Source organism: Gymnoscopelus microlampas (assembly GCF_963454915.1).
Source record: "Gymnoscopelus microlampas genome assembly, chromosome: 2".
Taxonomy (NCBI): Eukaryota; Metazoa; Chordata; class Actinopteri; order Myctophiformes; family Myctophidae; genus Gymnoscopelus; species Gymnoscopelus microlampas.
Window position 1 is genome coordinate 5906468 of NC_139939.1, and position 13586 is coordinate 5920053.

Sequence of the window (13586 nt, forward strand, 5' to 3'; positions counted from 1 at the left end):
ACTCGTTCACAAACCATTTACCAATGAAGAAATTGTACATCTCCTCAGAACCAAAACTAGTGAAAGTAGCCGATCTACAAGCTCACAAACCATGAAAAGTTGTGAGATTGTAGATCAGCTATTTTCAGAATGAAGTATGTCATACGTTGAAAAAACGTACTCTCAAATAAGCATTTGAGGTTATCTTTACCATTTGCACATGTATTCATTGATACAGTCATGTTGTTTGCAATTCAACTTAAATTAAGTCTGCATCAAGTGAGACTTGAACTGGCGACCTTGAGATTGTGAGGCATTCATTTAAGGGAGACGCCATTGGCCCAACAGAGAAGTAACTGTGAAAAAGGAGATGACACAGATGATACAGTTTCACGCAAATAGCTAAAAAATCCTGGGTTTAAGTGTTTTTCAAACTGCTCAAAATTGCGGACAATCTAAGGGCGGAGCTTACTGGTCAAAGCGATAGATGTGTTCCTCGTGAGTCAAGGCACAAGTGTAAGCAAGTTTCACGACTTTCGGCCAAACGAGGCATGACTTTTGCCTGTTTAAAGTTTGCATTTTCAAAAAATTGCTATAGCGCCCCCCTTTGGCCAATTGGAGTGAGATTGGTTTCAGTGATATTTGGAATGACTCTCTACATTACTGCAACGTTTCAAAGAAATGTGAGTCTTGCATGTATGTGTTAGGGGCAGATGAATAATTTTCATAAAACTGCAATAGTTAAAATCTATTTCCTCCTGGGATTTTTGAGTAATCTGCACAAAACATTTTACACATGAATTTAGGACCTTTGCCGACAAAACAAAAGCGGCGTATTTTCCATAAGTGAAAAAATGCAGAAGTTAAGAGCCAATGGCTGTTTTTCATATAATTCTAAATGGTGGGCGATCTAAAGGTCAGAGGTCAAAAGTCAGACCACGAAAGTTGTCGGGCATGAAGAGACGCATGTGTGTATCGAAGTTTCATGGTTGTAGGTCAAACAGGGCATGAGTTGTACCTGTTCAAAGTTGGCACTTTCAATTGAGTGCTATAGCGCCACCCTTTGACGAATGAGTGTGAGAATTATTTCTTGATAGTTTTTCATGTGCATCTACCATATGGCCGAGTTTCGTAAAAAGCGTATGCACGGTTAAGCCAGAACTGGCAAAAACAAGTATTTTTCAAACTGCTCAAAATTGCGGAAAATCTAAGGGAGGAGCTTAATGGTCAAATCGATACGTGTGTTCCTCATGAGTCAAGGTACAAAACAGCAAGTTTCACGACTTTCGGCCAAACGAGGCATGACTTATGCCTGTTTAAAGTCTGCCTTTTCAAAAAATTGCTATAGTGCCCCCTTTTGGCCAATTGGAGTAAGATTGGTTTCAGTGATATTTGGAATGACCCTGTACATTTCTGCAAAGTTTCAAAGAAATGTGAGTCTGCATGTATGTTTTAGGCACAGATGAATAATTTTCATAAAACTGTAATAGTTAAAATCTATCTCCTCCTGGGATTTTTGAGCAATCTGCACGAAACGTTTAACACTTGAACTTTGGACCCCTGCCTACAAAAATTTCCAACGGATTTTCCATAAGTGAAAAAATGCAGAAGTTAGGAGCCAATGACTGTTTTTCATATAATTCAAAATGGTGGGAGATCTAAAGGTCAGAGGTCAAAAGTCAGAGGGTGAAAGTTGTTCAGCATGAGGAGACGCATATGTGTATCCAAGTTTCATGGCTCTAGGTCAAACAGGGCATGAGTTGTACCTGTTCAAAGTTGCCATTTTCAATTGAGTGCTATAGCGCCACCTTTGGACGAAAGATTGTGAGAATTATTTCTTGATAGTTTTTCATGACCATCTACCATATGGCCGAGTTTCGTAAAAAGCGACTGCACGGTTCAGCCAGAACTGCGTAAAGTGGCAGAAGAAGTGACAGAATACTGCCAATAACAAAACAGGTCCAGAGCTGAGCTCTGGCCCCGTAATTACAAAAGAGCTCATATAAACATTACTAAAAGGGTACAAACAGAAAAGAAAAAAGCTACAGTAAAAAAGGCCTATGTTTTACCTACAATACCAGAGAAATGTCTAATTTTTGATTGTCCATTATCCATTATTTTAGTTGGACCTTAAAAGATGTAAAGGATGGACACTCTTATTTCGTATTTGTTCAAAGATATTGTGAAATGGGATTTTTGTCCACATTTGGCCCAGCCTTAACGAGAGCCTGAACACATTGAGAAGGAGAAGTTTAACTGTCAGTTCCACACAATCAAGATAAGATGATTCCCAATACTCTCACAGTCTTGTCCTGACTCCCTCGTCTCAGACAAGACATCAATCAAGTGGATTAAAAGCCACTGGATTATCATCACAGTGTGTTACTGGTGTACTGTTGTTTCATTAGAATCACTTTCACCGACCACAGACTGACCAGTAATCAGCTTAGCGGCAGACGCTGCTGACCATGTGCTTCTCTATGAGCTGTGCCGTCCATCACCATCACCTCTATCTACTTCATTATGTTAACAGCCAGCTCACTGGTTTTCTCTCGGTTCCACGTTCCGCAACGCTCACACAAACCTTTCGTGTCAGCACTGACACTGACGTTTACATTTCAGAGCAGGGGTCTTCAGGACCCCTTAGCTGACATGATGAAGCAAAATCCATATCACACAAAGATCTGGTGCACAACACTTCAACAGTGACTCTGCAGCAATATAGCTGGCAACACTTTGGTCCTTTTTGTAGCTTTTTTTAGTGCAGGGGTCTTCAATGTTTTTTTTTCAGGCCAGGGACCCCTTAGCTGACAGTGAGATGAAGGAGGGGCCCCCCCACAACATACTGTATACAATTATGTTGCAGATTAAAGGGATAGTTCACCCCCAAAATTACTTTTTTTCCGAATCGATTAGTTACCCCATGGAGACTTGAATTGATGGATATTTTTTAGTTTTTGTCGCATTGCTAAGCCAATAATTTGATGACCGGCAGCGGTTCCGGTAGGAGACACAAAGAGTCTCCTTTGTGTCTCCTACCGGAACCGCTGCCTACCGGTCTGCTGGTCATCAAAAAGTATTTTTTTGGGTGAACTATCCCTTTAAACCTTTTCATAGATAGCTTCATAGACGTGTTTGACAGCACTATCATCAATCAGTGTAGTGTAAAGTCATGTTTTATTGTTAGTTGCCTTATCTTTTCTATTAATATGTTGGATTCATGTTAATGTGTATTTCAGACCTTTAACCACTTAAACCCTCAATACTTAGTAAACTTGACCTCTGGCTCTGTACTTGCTCTTGTTCGCCACTACACCAAACCTTTTTGCCAAAAATAGCGGATCGCGTTGCGAGGCGTTGTGAGCTTGTAGATCTGCTATTTTTGGCTAATGTTCCCCTAAGAATAGGGATTCTAGGGTTCAAGTGGTTAATGTCAAAACAAACCCCCTGTTGAAAGACCCATGCCCTAGTGTATGAACGCAGCATCGGGCTTGGTTGACCACAGTCAACAGTTGGCAAAAGAAATAGCAGATCTACAAGTTCCAGACACATTTGACCGGATTGTCTTACATCATTAAGCGGCTTCACAGTGTTTGGCTTGTGTAAGAAGTTGTTAAGCCTCAGTCTCCAGCCAATAATCAGATTTCCATATTTACTGGGATCGGTACTACTGTGTTCCGTCTCTGACTGGCTCCACTGGTCTCCAGTAAGCATGCTGTAGACACAGCTGTGTGTACGGGTGCAGAGAGTTCACTGAAACCTCTGAGCATAGCGCCGGCAGACCTAGAAAAATGCACAGGGATTATTTACAGTATGTAGGCTAATCCAGTGGTTCTCAAACGTTTTCGTGCCGCGGACCCCCATATTGGTATGCATTTGGCCGCGGACCCCCGTCTGAAAATATTTTGTGCCAGGGACCCCCAGATTCATGGGGTTAAAAATTCAAAATGATTCAAAATGTTCCGATATATTTTTCAAGAATAAAAAAAAATAGCAGATCTACAGCTCGTAGATCTGCTATTTTTGAATAGCCACAACGTATAAATGGATAAAGTGGTTAAGATGATTGTAATGCTATGTTAACTACTTTTGCTGGGGAACCCCCTCAAGGACCCCTGGGGGTCCCCGGACCCCACTTTGAGAACCAATGGGATCGACAAGCTCAAAGTGCGTCGCTTTGTGCCGCGTTTCCAGCTTGTAGATCTGCTACTTTTGCGTTAACTCATTCAGTGCCAGGCTTTTTCAAGCTTGTTGATCCCTGTGCCACCGAAAAGGCTATTATTTTACCTTTTCAATTGGTCACAGAGTGTTTGTCTTCAGTGTGATTGATCCCCTGATGGTTGCTAATCACTGAGTCACTTCAGGTGTGGTTTCACAAATTTCAACGAGGTCATTGTGACCTCGTTGACATTTGTTTTTGATGTTTGAAAGTGGCATGGCACACTCCGAAATACAGGGTTTACAATGGTAGGAAAAATGTTTTTTTTTTCTCCGTTTCCTTTTTAACATTGAAGTGGATGGAGCAATAAGTTTTTGAAAATCGTTTTCTCCTAGTTCCTTTGAGATAAAAAAAAAAAAAAAAAAAAAAAAAAAAAAAAAAAAAAAAAAAATTAATTTTGAAAAAAACAATTTTTTTAGGAGACGTCAAAAGACGTCATTGGCATTGAATGAGTTTGCGAGAAAACACAAAAAGTTAGAATATGGAAATAAGAGGTTTCTGCCCGACAGAAGCGGTATACAGTAATGTGAAGAAAGATGTTCCTGTATAGATTTGTCTGCCTACCTGTCTGTCTGCCTGCCTGTCTGTCTGTCTGATGACCGTGTGATCTCCTCACTGCAGGTGGATGCAGAGACCAGGCCAAGAGGAACCTGCTGAAGGCCTCGGTGGAGAGAGCCCTGGAGAACGGAGTGAGTGTGAAGAACAATCCCTTCGTTGTACTTGTAGTGTGTGAGCATCGTGCAGTGGCGGACAAAAAAAGCACTCACAATTTATACTTTGTCTCTTCAAAAATAGCAGATCTACAAGCTCATAGCTTCTTTGAATATACATTATTCTTAAAGCAAACATTTTAACTCTTAGCTTCTGGGGGATGGTCCCAATAATATTTTCCGTAGGAACAAAATGTTTTCAGTAGGGGGTCCCTGGTACAAAATGTTTTCAGTAGGGGGGTCCCTGGAACAAAATGTTTTCAGTAGGGGGTCCCTGGAACAAAATATTTTCAGTAGGGGGTCCCTGGAACAAAATGTTTTCAGTAGGGGTCCCTGGAACAAAATGTTTTCAGTAGGGGGTCCCTGGAACAAAATATTTTCAGATGGGGGTCGGCGGCCAAATACATATAATGTTGGGGGTCCTTGACATGAAAACGTTTGAGCACCACTGATATAGAAACGTTTTTCAGAAAACTGTTAGGATTTAGAAGACATTTTGTAGAATGGGAACCTCAGGCCTTAATGGGTTAAACGCATATCATAATTGGAAAAAAAAAGACTTTAAACTAGCGATTGAAAACATAAAGTATTCATGAAAATGTTTCCCTACGGTAATAAAAATCAAGTGCAAAGTCTGGCCAAAACCTCATTCCCTTGAATGGAGTGTTATAAGTGAGTCAGCAGGATGGGAAATAGAAACATCTGCTGGGTCATTAATAACTACAGTTTCTTCCTGGGCTTCCTGGGTAGGTAATGACCTCCCCTAAGACAAGAAATAATAATAACTCAAATCAAATCATGTGAATCTTAAGATCCACATGGGAACGTTGTGGCCCCACGAACACAACAAAATGCATCAAGCAACAAATAACATCAAGTCCTTAATTTATGACTGAAATACATAAGAATTAACCTCTCTAACCATTATCTTATACTTTGGCTATTCAAAAATAGCAGATCTACAAGCTCATAGTGCGGCACCGAGTGCCGCGCCATGAGCTTGTAGATCTGCTATTTTTTGAAGAGTTGTGCAAATATTTATATATTTTTAGAGCAAACATTTGTAACTCAAATCTTTGCTTCTGGAGATTCTACAAATGTACACTTATTTTTTTCAAAATGATATGTATTTGGCCAAGGACGCCCATCTCAATGTTGTTCCAGGTACCCCCAGAAGCAAAGATATGAGTCAAAAATGTTCTCTTTAAAACATATATGTTAAAAGATTTGCACAAATTCACAATAAAAAAAAATAGCAGATGTACAAGCTCACAGTGCGGCACTCTGTCCCGGCCTTAATGGGTTAAAGAAAAATGCAAACCTATCAAATGACACCGAGTATTTCCATCATCCTTCGATTCATCTCATTCAACTTGAGTTCCAGTCTATCTCCAAAAAAACTGCTAATTTCTGTGAAAATGCATCTAATTTCAAGGTAACTGATTTATGTGCACACAAGACCGCAGGTGTAAAAAAACCTGAATACGTAGGCTTTTTTAATTATAAGATTTTATATTTTATTTTGGTATTTTCATACGAATGGTCACAGAGACAGCGCATACTGTATGTGTTACACATACAGTAGGCACTTTGTGTGAAAAAAATAAGAAAATGGTCGCCAATGCGCAAACGCCAATGCATTGATACCATTTATATATCTGGCACCCCATCTACACGGTATAATCCTTATTATTAGTTTAACTATGAGAGTGTGCAAATGGAACCAAATTTGGTCTCTCTTCTACCCTCTGAATTAGACCGGTAAGGGTGCATTCGGTTCGTAACTATCAATAATTTAGCTGGGGACCCCCTGGAACCCCCTTCAAGGACCTCTCGGAGTCGCCGGACCCCACTTTGAGAACCACTGCTCTTTAGAGACAACATCTGTGTGATCGGGGGCAGGGCCTGAAAGCGAGTGACAGGTGAGTATCTGGTTGCCCATGGTAACATCAAGACAAAAGGCCGTTGCAAGCTGCTCTACGAACAGTGTCGGGTGTGATGATCGGCCCCTTAAGCTTGATCTGTCGTCACAGGCTCTTGTCCACCTTGGTTATCTCCTCCCTAAATTGTATTGATTGATTGAATACTTTATTAGTCGGAAATGTAAACAGCACGTGGTACAGTCAGATATTAAGGCTAAAATAACACACAAAATGTCCAGGGGACTTGTTTCCACTGTGGTCCTATGTATTCAATTCATCAACATAGCCTACAAAATGTACACAATAATACAAATTTAAAACACAAAGGAGAAAAGGGAAAAATGGCAGCAGTGAATGACACCTCCTTTCCATGGGATTTTACATGTACCTCCCCTTGTGGTCTCCTGATAGATATGTTTCTTCTTTTGAAACAAACCAGTGATACACATCCTTTAATGGATGGTGTCGGGGCATCCCACATGTCGGTGGCAGAGTAGTAGAATGAGAACTTTCCCGTATTTGTTCTAAATTTGGGTGGTACCAGATCATGGTCGCTCCCTCTAGTGGTGTGACTGATGGGCGTCACTCGCCGTGGAGAAGTAGTTGGGCAGGTATGGGGTTCTCACAGCCACCGAAGGCAGAAGACCGAGGCGATGAACATCCCCAATGCCACCAGGATGGGGAGCAGAAGGCTGCTGTTGTCATCGTCGTCGTATGGGTTCGGTGTTCGGTGCCCGGACTTCTTCCCGGCACTGTACTTGTTCCCTCCGTCACTGTCCTCCTTATCCCACTCCTCCTCCTTATCCCACTCCTCCTCCTTCATCTGAGGCGGGAGTTTTGGCACCTCCTCCGAAGTCCCCTTCATCACGTAGAGGGCGCAGACCTTGGGGTTGTCGTAGTAGCCCTTGACGAACTCCACGGTGAGCTTGCCGCCGAAGGCGGACGCCTCTCCCTGCACGCGCAGCTTGCCGCGCAGGACGGAGAAGGGCACGACCTCGTCGTGGGCGGCGCCGTGGCCCGCGCGCTCAAAGATGTCCAGGTCCTTGACCACCACGTGGCCGTTGAGACGCACGTCGAACACCTTCTGCCGCGGCTGGCGGAAGTAGACCTCGGCGAACTTCATGACCAGCACGTACGCCCCGTCGTCGCGCACGGGCACCTCGTACCCGAACGTGTGCTCGCTGTAGCGCTCGGTCTGGTAGAGATCCTGGTCCTGTGGGGCGGAGCGCATTATTTGCAGGTACGCCCCGTAATCGGACGCCACTCCTATCCGTCCTTCCAGCGGGTCTTTTTGGTAATGGATGCCGTGCGTGTCCGTGTGAGTGTCCCCTCCGGCGTTCACGGCCCAGATGACTCGTTGTGCGAGACCCGAGGAGCCCGCCAGTGCGGGGACGTAGTCGCCGGCTCCCCGACACCGTCCCGCCAGCAGCAGCAGCGACACCAGCGCCGCAGTGACCAGCCAGCCCACCAGCCGTGCACCCGTGATCCGGAGCACTGCCATCTACACACAGCCTTCAGCACGATGTTTCACTCCTTCAACCTGTCTTTGCTGTGTCCTTATTGCAGTCTAACTAATAACACTCTACAATCTAAGGCTAACGTTTAACTATACAACCTCCTCGATGACTCCTTCCTGGTAACCTCCACTATGACGAGCATCGTGGACCTGGGACTTCATGTGACCAACCTGTGACATTAGTCATCTGTGACGTCAGTCGTCTATGATGTATCCATGACGTATGACTTCAAATTTGGGCAAGGGTTCAGCCGGATCAGAGCCCTATTGATTTCCATTATAAAATTAAACACCCCCCCCCCCCCCCCATATTATCACTTCCTTCACAGGTGTTACCAATGATACTAATGAAGGCTCTGTTCCATTTAGTCTAGCACAGTGGTTTCCACGACCCCCATAACTCTGAGAGTGTACAAATGGAACCAAATGGACCCTTACAGGTCCATTTGGTTCCATTTGTACACTCTCAGAGTTACACACCTGTAAGGGGCCATTTGGAAGCCCATGACCCCAACTGTAGACCCACTGGTGTAACAGAGTGTTTCCAGTGGGCCAACATGCACGGGGTGCTCCTTCCATTCTGACATCTCGCCACTCCGACTAGTGGCTTCCGCGTGCGGTTAGGGTTAGGGTTAGGGTTAGGTATAGGGTTCGTTAACGTCGGAAAGGCAACATGTCGGAAAGGCGAAATGCACCCAACATGCACAATATCAGCACCCTGACTCTGTTTGACCAGAATGGAACAGAGCCTTCATTAGTATCATTGGTAACACCTGTGAATGTCTTCATAATATGGCTGCTGTGCATAGAGCCTATTAGAGCGTCACTAAATCAATGCAACATTAGTGAATGAGGAAGTGCACTAGGAACATTCATTGAGACAAAACAAGCAATCCCCCCCTAACCTGACACCGCTGTGAGTCCCAAGGAGGACTCACTTTGTTGTTGTGGTTGCGGTGCATTCAGTGTTTAAGTTTGGATATTCCTTTTGAATAGTCATTGGACAAACAAATTCTGGAAGATCAAACGTACAGTATCCATAATTCATAGGACATGGAATACTAAATGAAGGCAAAGATAGAGCAAAGAAAAAGGTGCTGCCAAGATCCTTTTTTGTGGGGAGAATAATAATTGACATGTATATTTATTAAACAGATATTATTTAAACCACACCATGATGTGTTCCAGCGTTATTGAGCGTGAACTCTCAATAATAATATATATTTTTTTTTACCAAATACCTCCATATCAATATTGTGATGATAATATCATATATAACTTTTTTTTATTTTATTGACATTGTGATGGTTGATAGTTTCAGGCGTGATGATTGATGGTTTCAGGTGTGATTGACATTGATTGATTGATTGGTTCCAGGTGTGTGGACCTCGTGTGGACGTCACTCTGTCTGATCTTCAGGACATGGCCGCTCGCCAGCAGCTACAGATCAACGCCCAGCAGCAGCTACTGGCCTCCAAGGTACAACACTCATCAATGATAATAATCAATCATGATAATAAGCAACAGGTGTTGTTCTTGTACATCTACAGTATGTGTTTTGCAGGCAGGAGTTCACAAAGCCTAATAGTCTTGTGTGTGAATAAAGTGAATTCTGATACTTTTCAGTCAACAGTATATTGATAACTCGGTAACACTTTACTTGAGGGGGCAAATTCATATGCGTAATTAACACTTAATTAATGCTTAATTAATGATGTAATTCAACTCTTACATGAATTCATCATGAAATGTATCATGAACTCATCATTAACTCCTCGTCCTCACCATTAACACATGGTGAAGTCACTAGGTCCATTAGGCCCGTAACGATACAGTAACTGCACGATGCATCGATTTTTTTTTAAACGATCTACTGTATCGTTTTATTAAACAGAAAATCGTCCTGTAATGCCATTATATCGATCTAAAACCGGCTTGCAATGTAAATAATCAATTGTATCGATATGGTGGTGCCCTGTATTTAGTTCGAGACATGCTAATATTTGATGTATTTTCATGTGATCATCGCCATGTTTATATTATTCTCTCATTCCTGGGTTTATACTTGGTTTTGCGCTGTGTCGCGCAGACGCGCACCACTGATCTACAAACTCACAACACGCGGCGCTACGTCTATGTCTCTGAACGACCACCAGAGACCGACCCTCCTCGCTGATCCTACCCGCCTATGAGCACTCATCATTGGATCGTGTCTGTTATTGTAACGTCAGCTACATTGAACATGAAGGCTTTGCCTCTCAACTGTACTCCTGAGTTTAAATCAAGGTGGTGATGATGATGGGTTGTTCTGTCCAGGAGCAGCGTCTGCGCTACCTGAAGCAGCAGGAGCACCGCGTGGAGCAGAGGGTGCAGCAGCAGCAGGCGTCGGAGCAGGAGAGACTCCATCAGCTCCGGGAGAACGCGCACAACCAGGAGGCCAAGCTCAGGCGGGTGCGGGCCCTCAGGGGCCAGGTGGAGCAGAAACGCGCCACCAACAGCAAGCTGGGTGAGTGACGTGGGGTGAAGCGAGGGGGGTGGTGGTGGGGGGAAGGGTGGGGGGGTGATAGAGGTGGAGGTATAGAGGTTTGGGTGGGGTGGGGTGGGGTGGACCTAGCCTTTTTTTTTTTTACATTGGAAGTACTTTGAATGTTTTTTTCATTTCATATGAAAGCCGGGAATCAAACAGTAGCTACAAAAACAACAGATAGTAAGTGCAATGATATTAGCTTAGTATTAGCCACATTTGGCTAACTCCCAGCGGACTGGGGGACAGATGTTTGATGTCAGTTACACATTAATGCATTCATGTCGCATTTACATGCCGATTTAAGCTCATTTAAGGGAAATGTAGCCTGGTATTACCGGATTACTACTGTGGATTTAACACATTTTAGATGAAAAAAAGGTTTTTCTCCTCTAGTGAAAAAAAAGACTCGTGGAGTAGAGCGTGGAGTAGGACCGGTCAGTCACATTAATGTCATCTGGGTCAGATTCCTGTGAATTAGGATAGCTCATAATGATAGATAGACAGACAGACAGACAGACATCCCTCACAGAAGAAAAAAGTAGGCTACCAGTCATAGTTAAGAAGAGACATCACTATTTCACAGAACTGAGATATTTGTTCAAAAGTCCTATACTTGTAGGGACAAATTGTCTCTGAGCCCGCAACTTTGGTACTGGCAATAAGGTGGTAAAATAATGTAGAATAATATGTATTTGTACTTATGGTCTCTGTCGGGTGGAAACCTCATTGTCCAAAACTGTTACTTTTCAGGATTCAAATTCAAAAATAGTAAAATTAGCAGATCTACAAGCTCAAAACGCGTCGCTTCACCCCGCGTTTTGAGCTTGTAGATCTGCTGCTTTTGATACGTTTGTGTGACGCCGTAGAATGATCAGTGTAGGGCATTAACTTAACCCATTAAGACCTGGAACGCATTTGTGTCACAAAAAAAAAAAAGGGATTTTTTTTCAAAAAACACAAACAGTTAAAATAAGGAGATGAAAGCTTTCTGCCCAACAGCAACGATATAACATTACTGTATATCACTGGTACTCTGCAGTGGGGGTTAGGCTACGTCAGTGTCTCCACCTTTAAAATGATTTCAACAACTCATTATTAGCTTTTAGCTACTGTACAAGGAACGGACAGTTTTTGCTTTTTGCTCTTAATTTGTCTTAACTCATTCAATGCCAATGACGTCTTTTGACGGCTGTTTTCAATTGGCCATTAGTGCCAATGACGTCTTTTGACGTCTCCTAAAAAAAAATCTTTTTTTTTCAAAATAACATTTTTAATTTTTTTTTTTTTTTTTTTATCTCAAAGGAACTAGGAGAAAACGATTTTCAAAAACGTATTGCTCCATCCACTTCAATGTTAAAAAGGAAACGGAGAAAAAAAAAACATTTTTCCTACCATTGTAAACCCTGTATTTCTGAGTGTGCCATGCTACTTTCAAACATCAAAAACAAATGTCAACGAGGTCACAATGACCTCGTTGAAATTTGTGAAACCACACCTGAAGTGACTCAGTGATTAGCAACCATCAGGGGATCAATCACACTGAAGACAAACATTCTGTGACCAATTGAAAAGGTAAAATAATAGCCTTTTTCATGGCACAGGGATCAACAAGCTTGAAAAAGCCTGGCACTGAATGAGTTAATTTGTTTGCATTGTTTCTTTGTTTTTAATTCCGTCATTGAATTGCCTTTACATTTCATGTTTGTGTTCATGCATGTGTGAAGCACTTTGTGTAAACCTGTTTTTTGAAAAGTGCTATAATTAATAAAGTTTATGATATTATATTATATTTCATGGTTTCTTGGTATTTCAAATCACCCAGTGGCTTCAGTCCATTAGGATGCATTAGATTAGATTACAGTACAGATGAGCTGATAGATGGTGACCCAGACACAACGAGGGTTCCCATATACATGATTTTAAATCATGAAACCCTGAAAGACAAGCAGCTTATAATGTAAATCATTGATTTACATTATAAGCTGCTTGTCTTTCAGAGTAAGAGCATCACGTAGCTGACATGGAAATGACACGTGTGTGTGTGTGTGTGTGTGTGTGTGTGTGTGTGTGTGTGTGTGTGCGTGTGCGTGCGTTTGTGCGTGTACAGTGGAGGAAATAGAGCAGATCACGGGGTTGTTCCAGCAGAAGCAGAGGGACCTCCTGTTAGCTGTATCCAGAGTGGAGGAGCTCAGCCAGCAGCTGGAGTCGCTCAGGAGCAGCAGGATGGAGCCTCCTCCTCCTCACATCACCACCTCCTCCTCCTCCTCCTCCTCTGCTGTGGAGCTGGAGCGCCTCTACAAGGAGCTGCAGGTGAGACCTGAACACAGAATCACAATCAGAGTCGGTCATTATTTTCCCATATAGGGATATTCAGTCTCACAGTGTGTTCAACAGAAAAAAACACAATATAACAACAATGCAACACCAATATAATATAAGTAGGTCGGGAAGTGGCTTATTGTCGGTATCAGCCGAGTAACACGCAGGAGTCTGTCCCTGTTACAATGCGCTAGACCCCTGGGAGATGGATTGCTGAGGTGGAGCGCCACACCTATCCTCAGCTCCCAGTACTTACCGCACGACTTGCCGCACCCAAGCCGTGCTACTCATGCGCTGAGTTGGCGGTGCCCGGGATTCAAACCCATGACCTTTTGGTCTGAAGGCGAGAGCTCTACCGACTGAGCTACCCGGAGAGTTTCTGCTATTTCAAAGT

The 13586-nt window shown here is 43.0% G+C and overlaps 2 protein-coding genes across 2 annotated transcripts in view; one reads left to right on the plus strand and one right to left on the minus strand.

Moving 5' to 3' along the window:
- LOC311064855 (apoptosis-stimulating of p53 protein 2-like) overlaps positions 1-13586 on the plus strand; it is a 71318-nt gene that overhangs the window by 18939 nt on the left and 38793 nt on the right. The window contains exons 4-7 of the mRNA XM_084084847.1: positions 4820-4887; positions 9724-9825; positions 10663-10852; positions 12981-13183. Coding sequence (XP_083940973.1) covers positions 4820-4887; positions 9724-9825; positions 10663-10852; positions 12981-13183 — 563 coding nt within the window. The remainder of the gene's footprint in view (positions 1-4819; positions 4888-9723; positions 9826-10662; positions 10853-12980; positions 13184-13586) is intronic.
- On the minus strand, positions 7453-8331 carry LOC311064147 (malectin-B-like; the record flags this gene model as incomplete). The annotated part of the gene is made up of 1 exon (XM_084083927.1): positions 7453-8331. The coding sequence occupies one exon, from the start codon at positions 8329-8331 to the stop codon at positions 7453-7455; it is 879 nt and encodes a 292-aa protein (XP_083940053.1).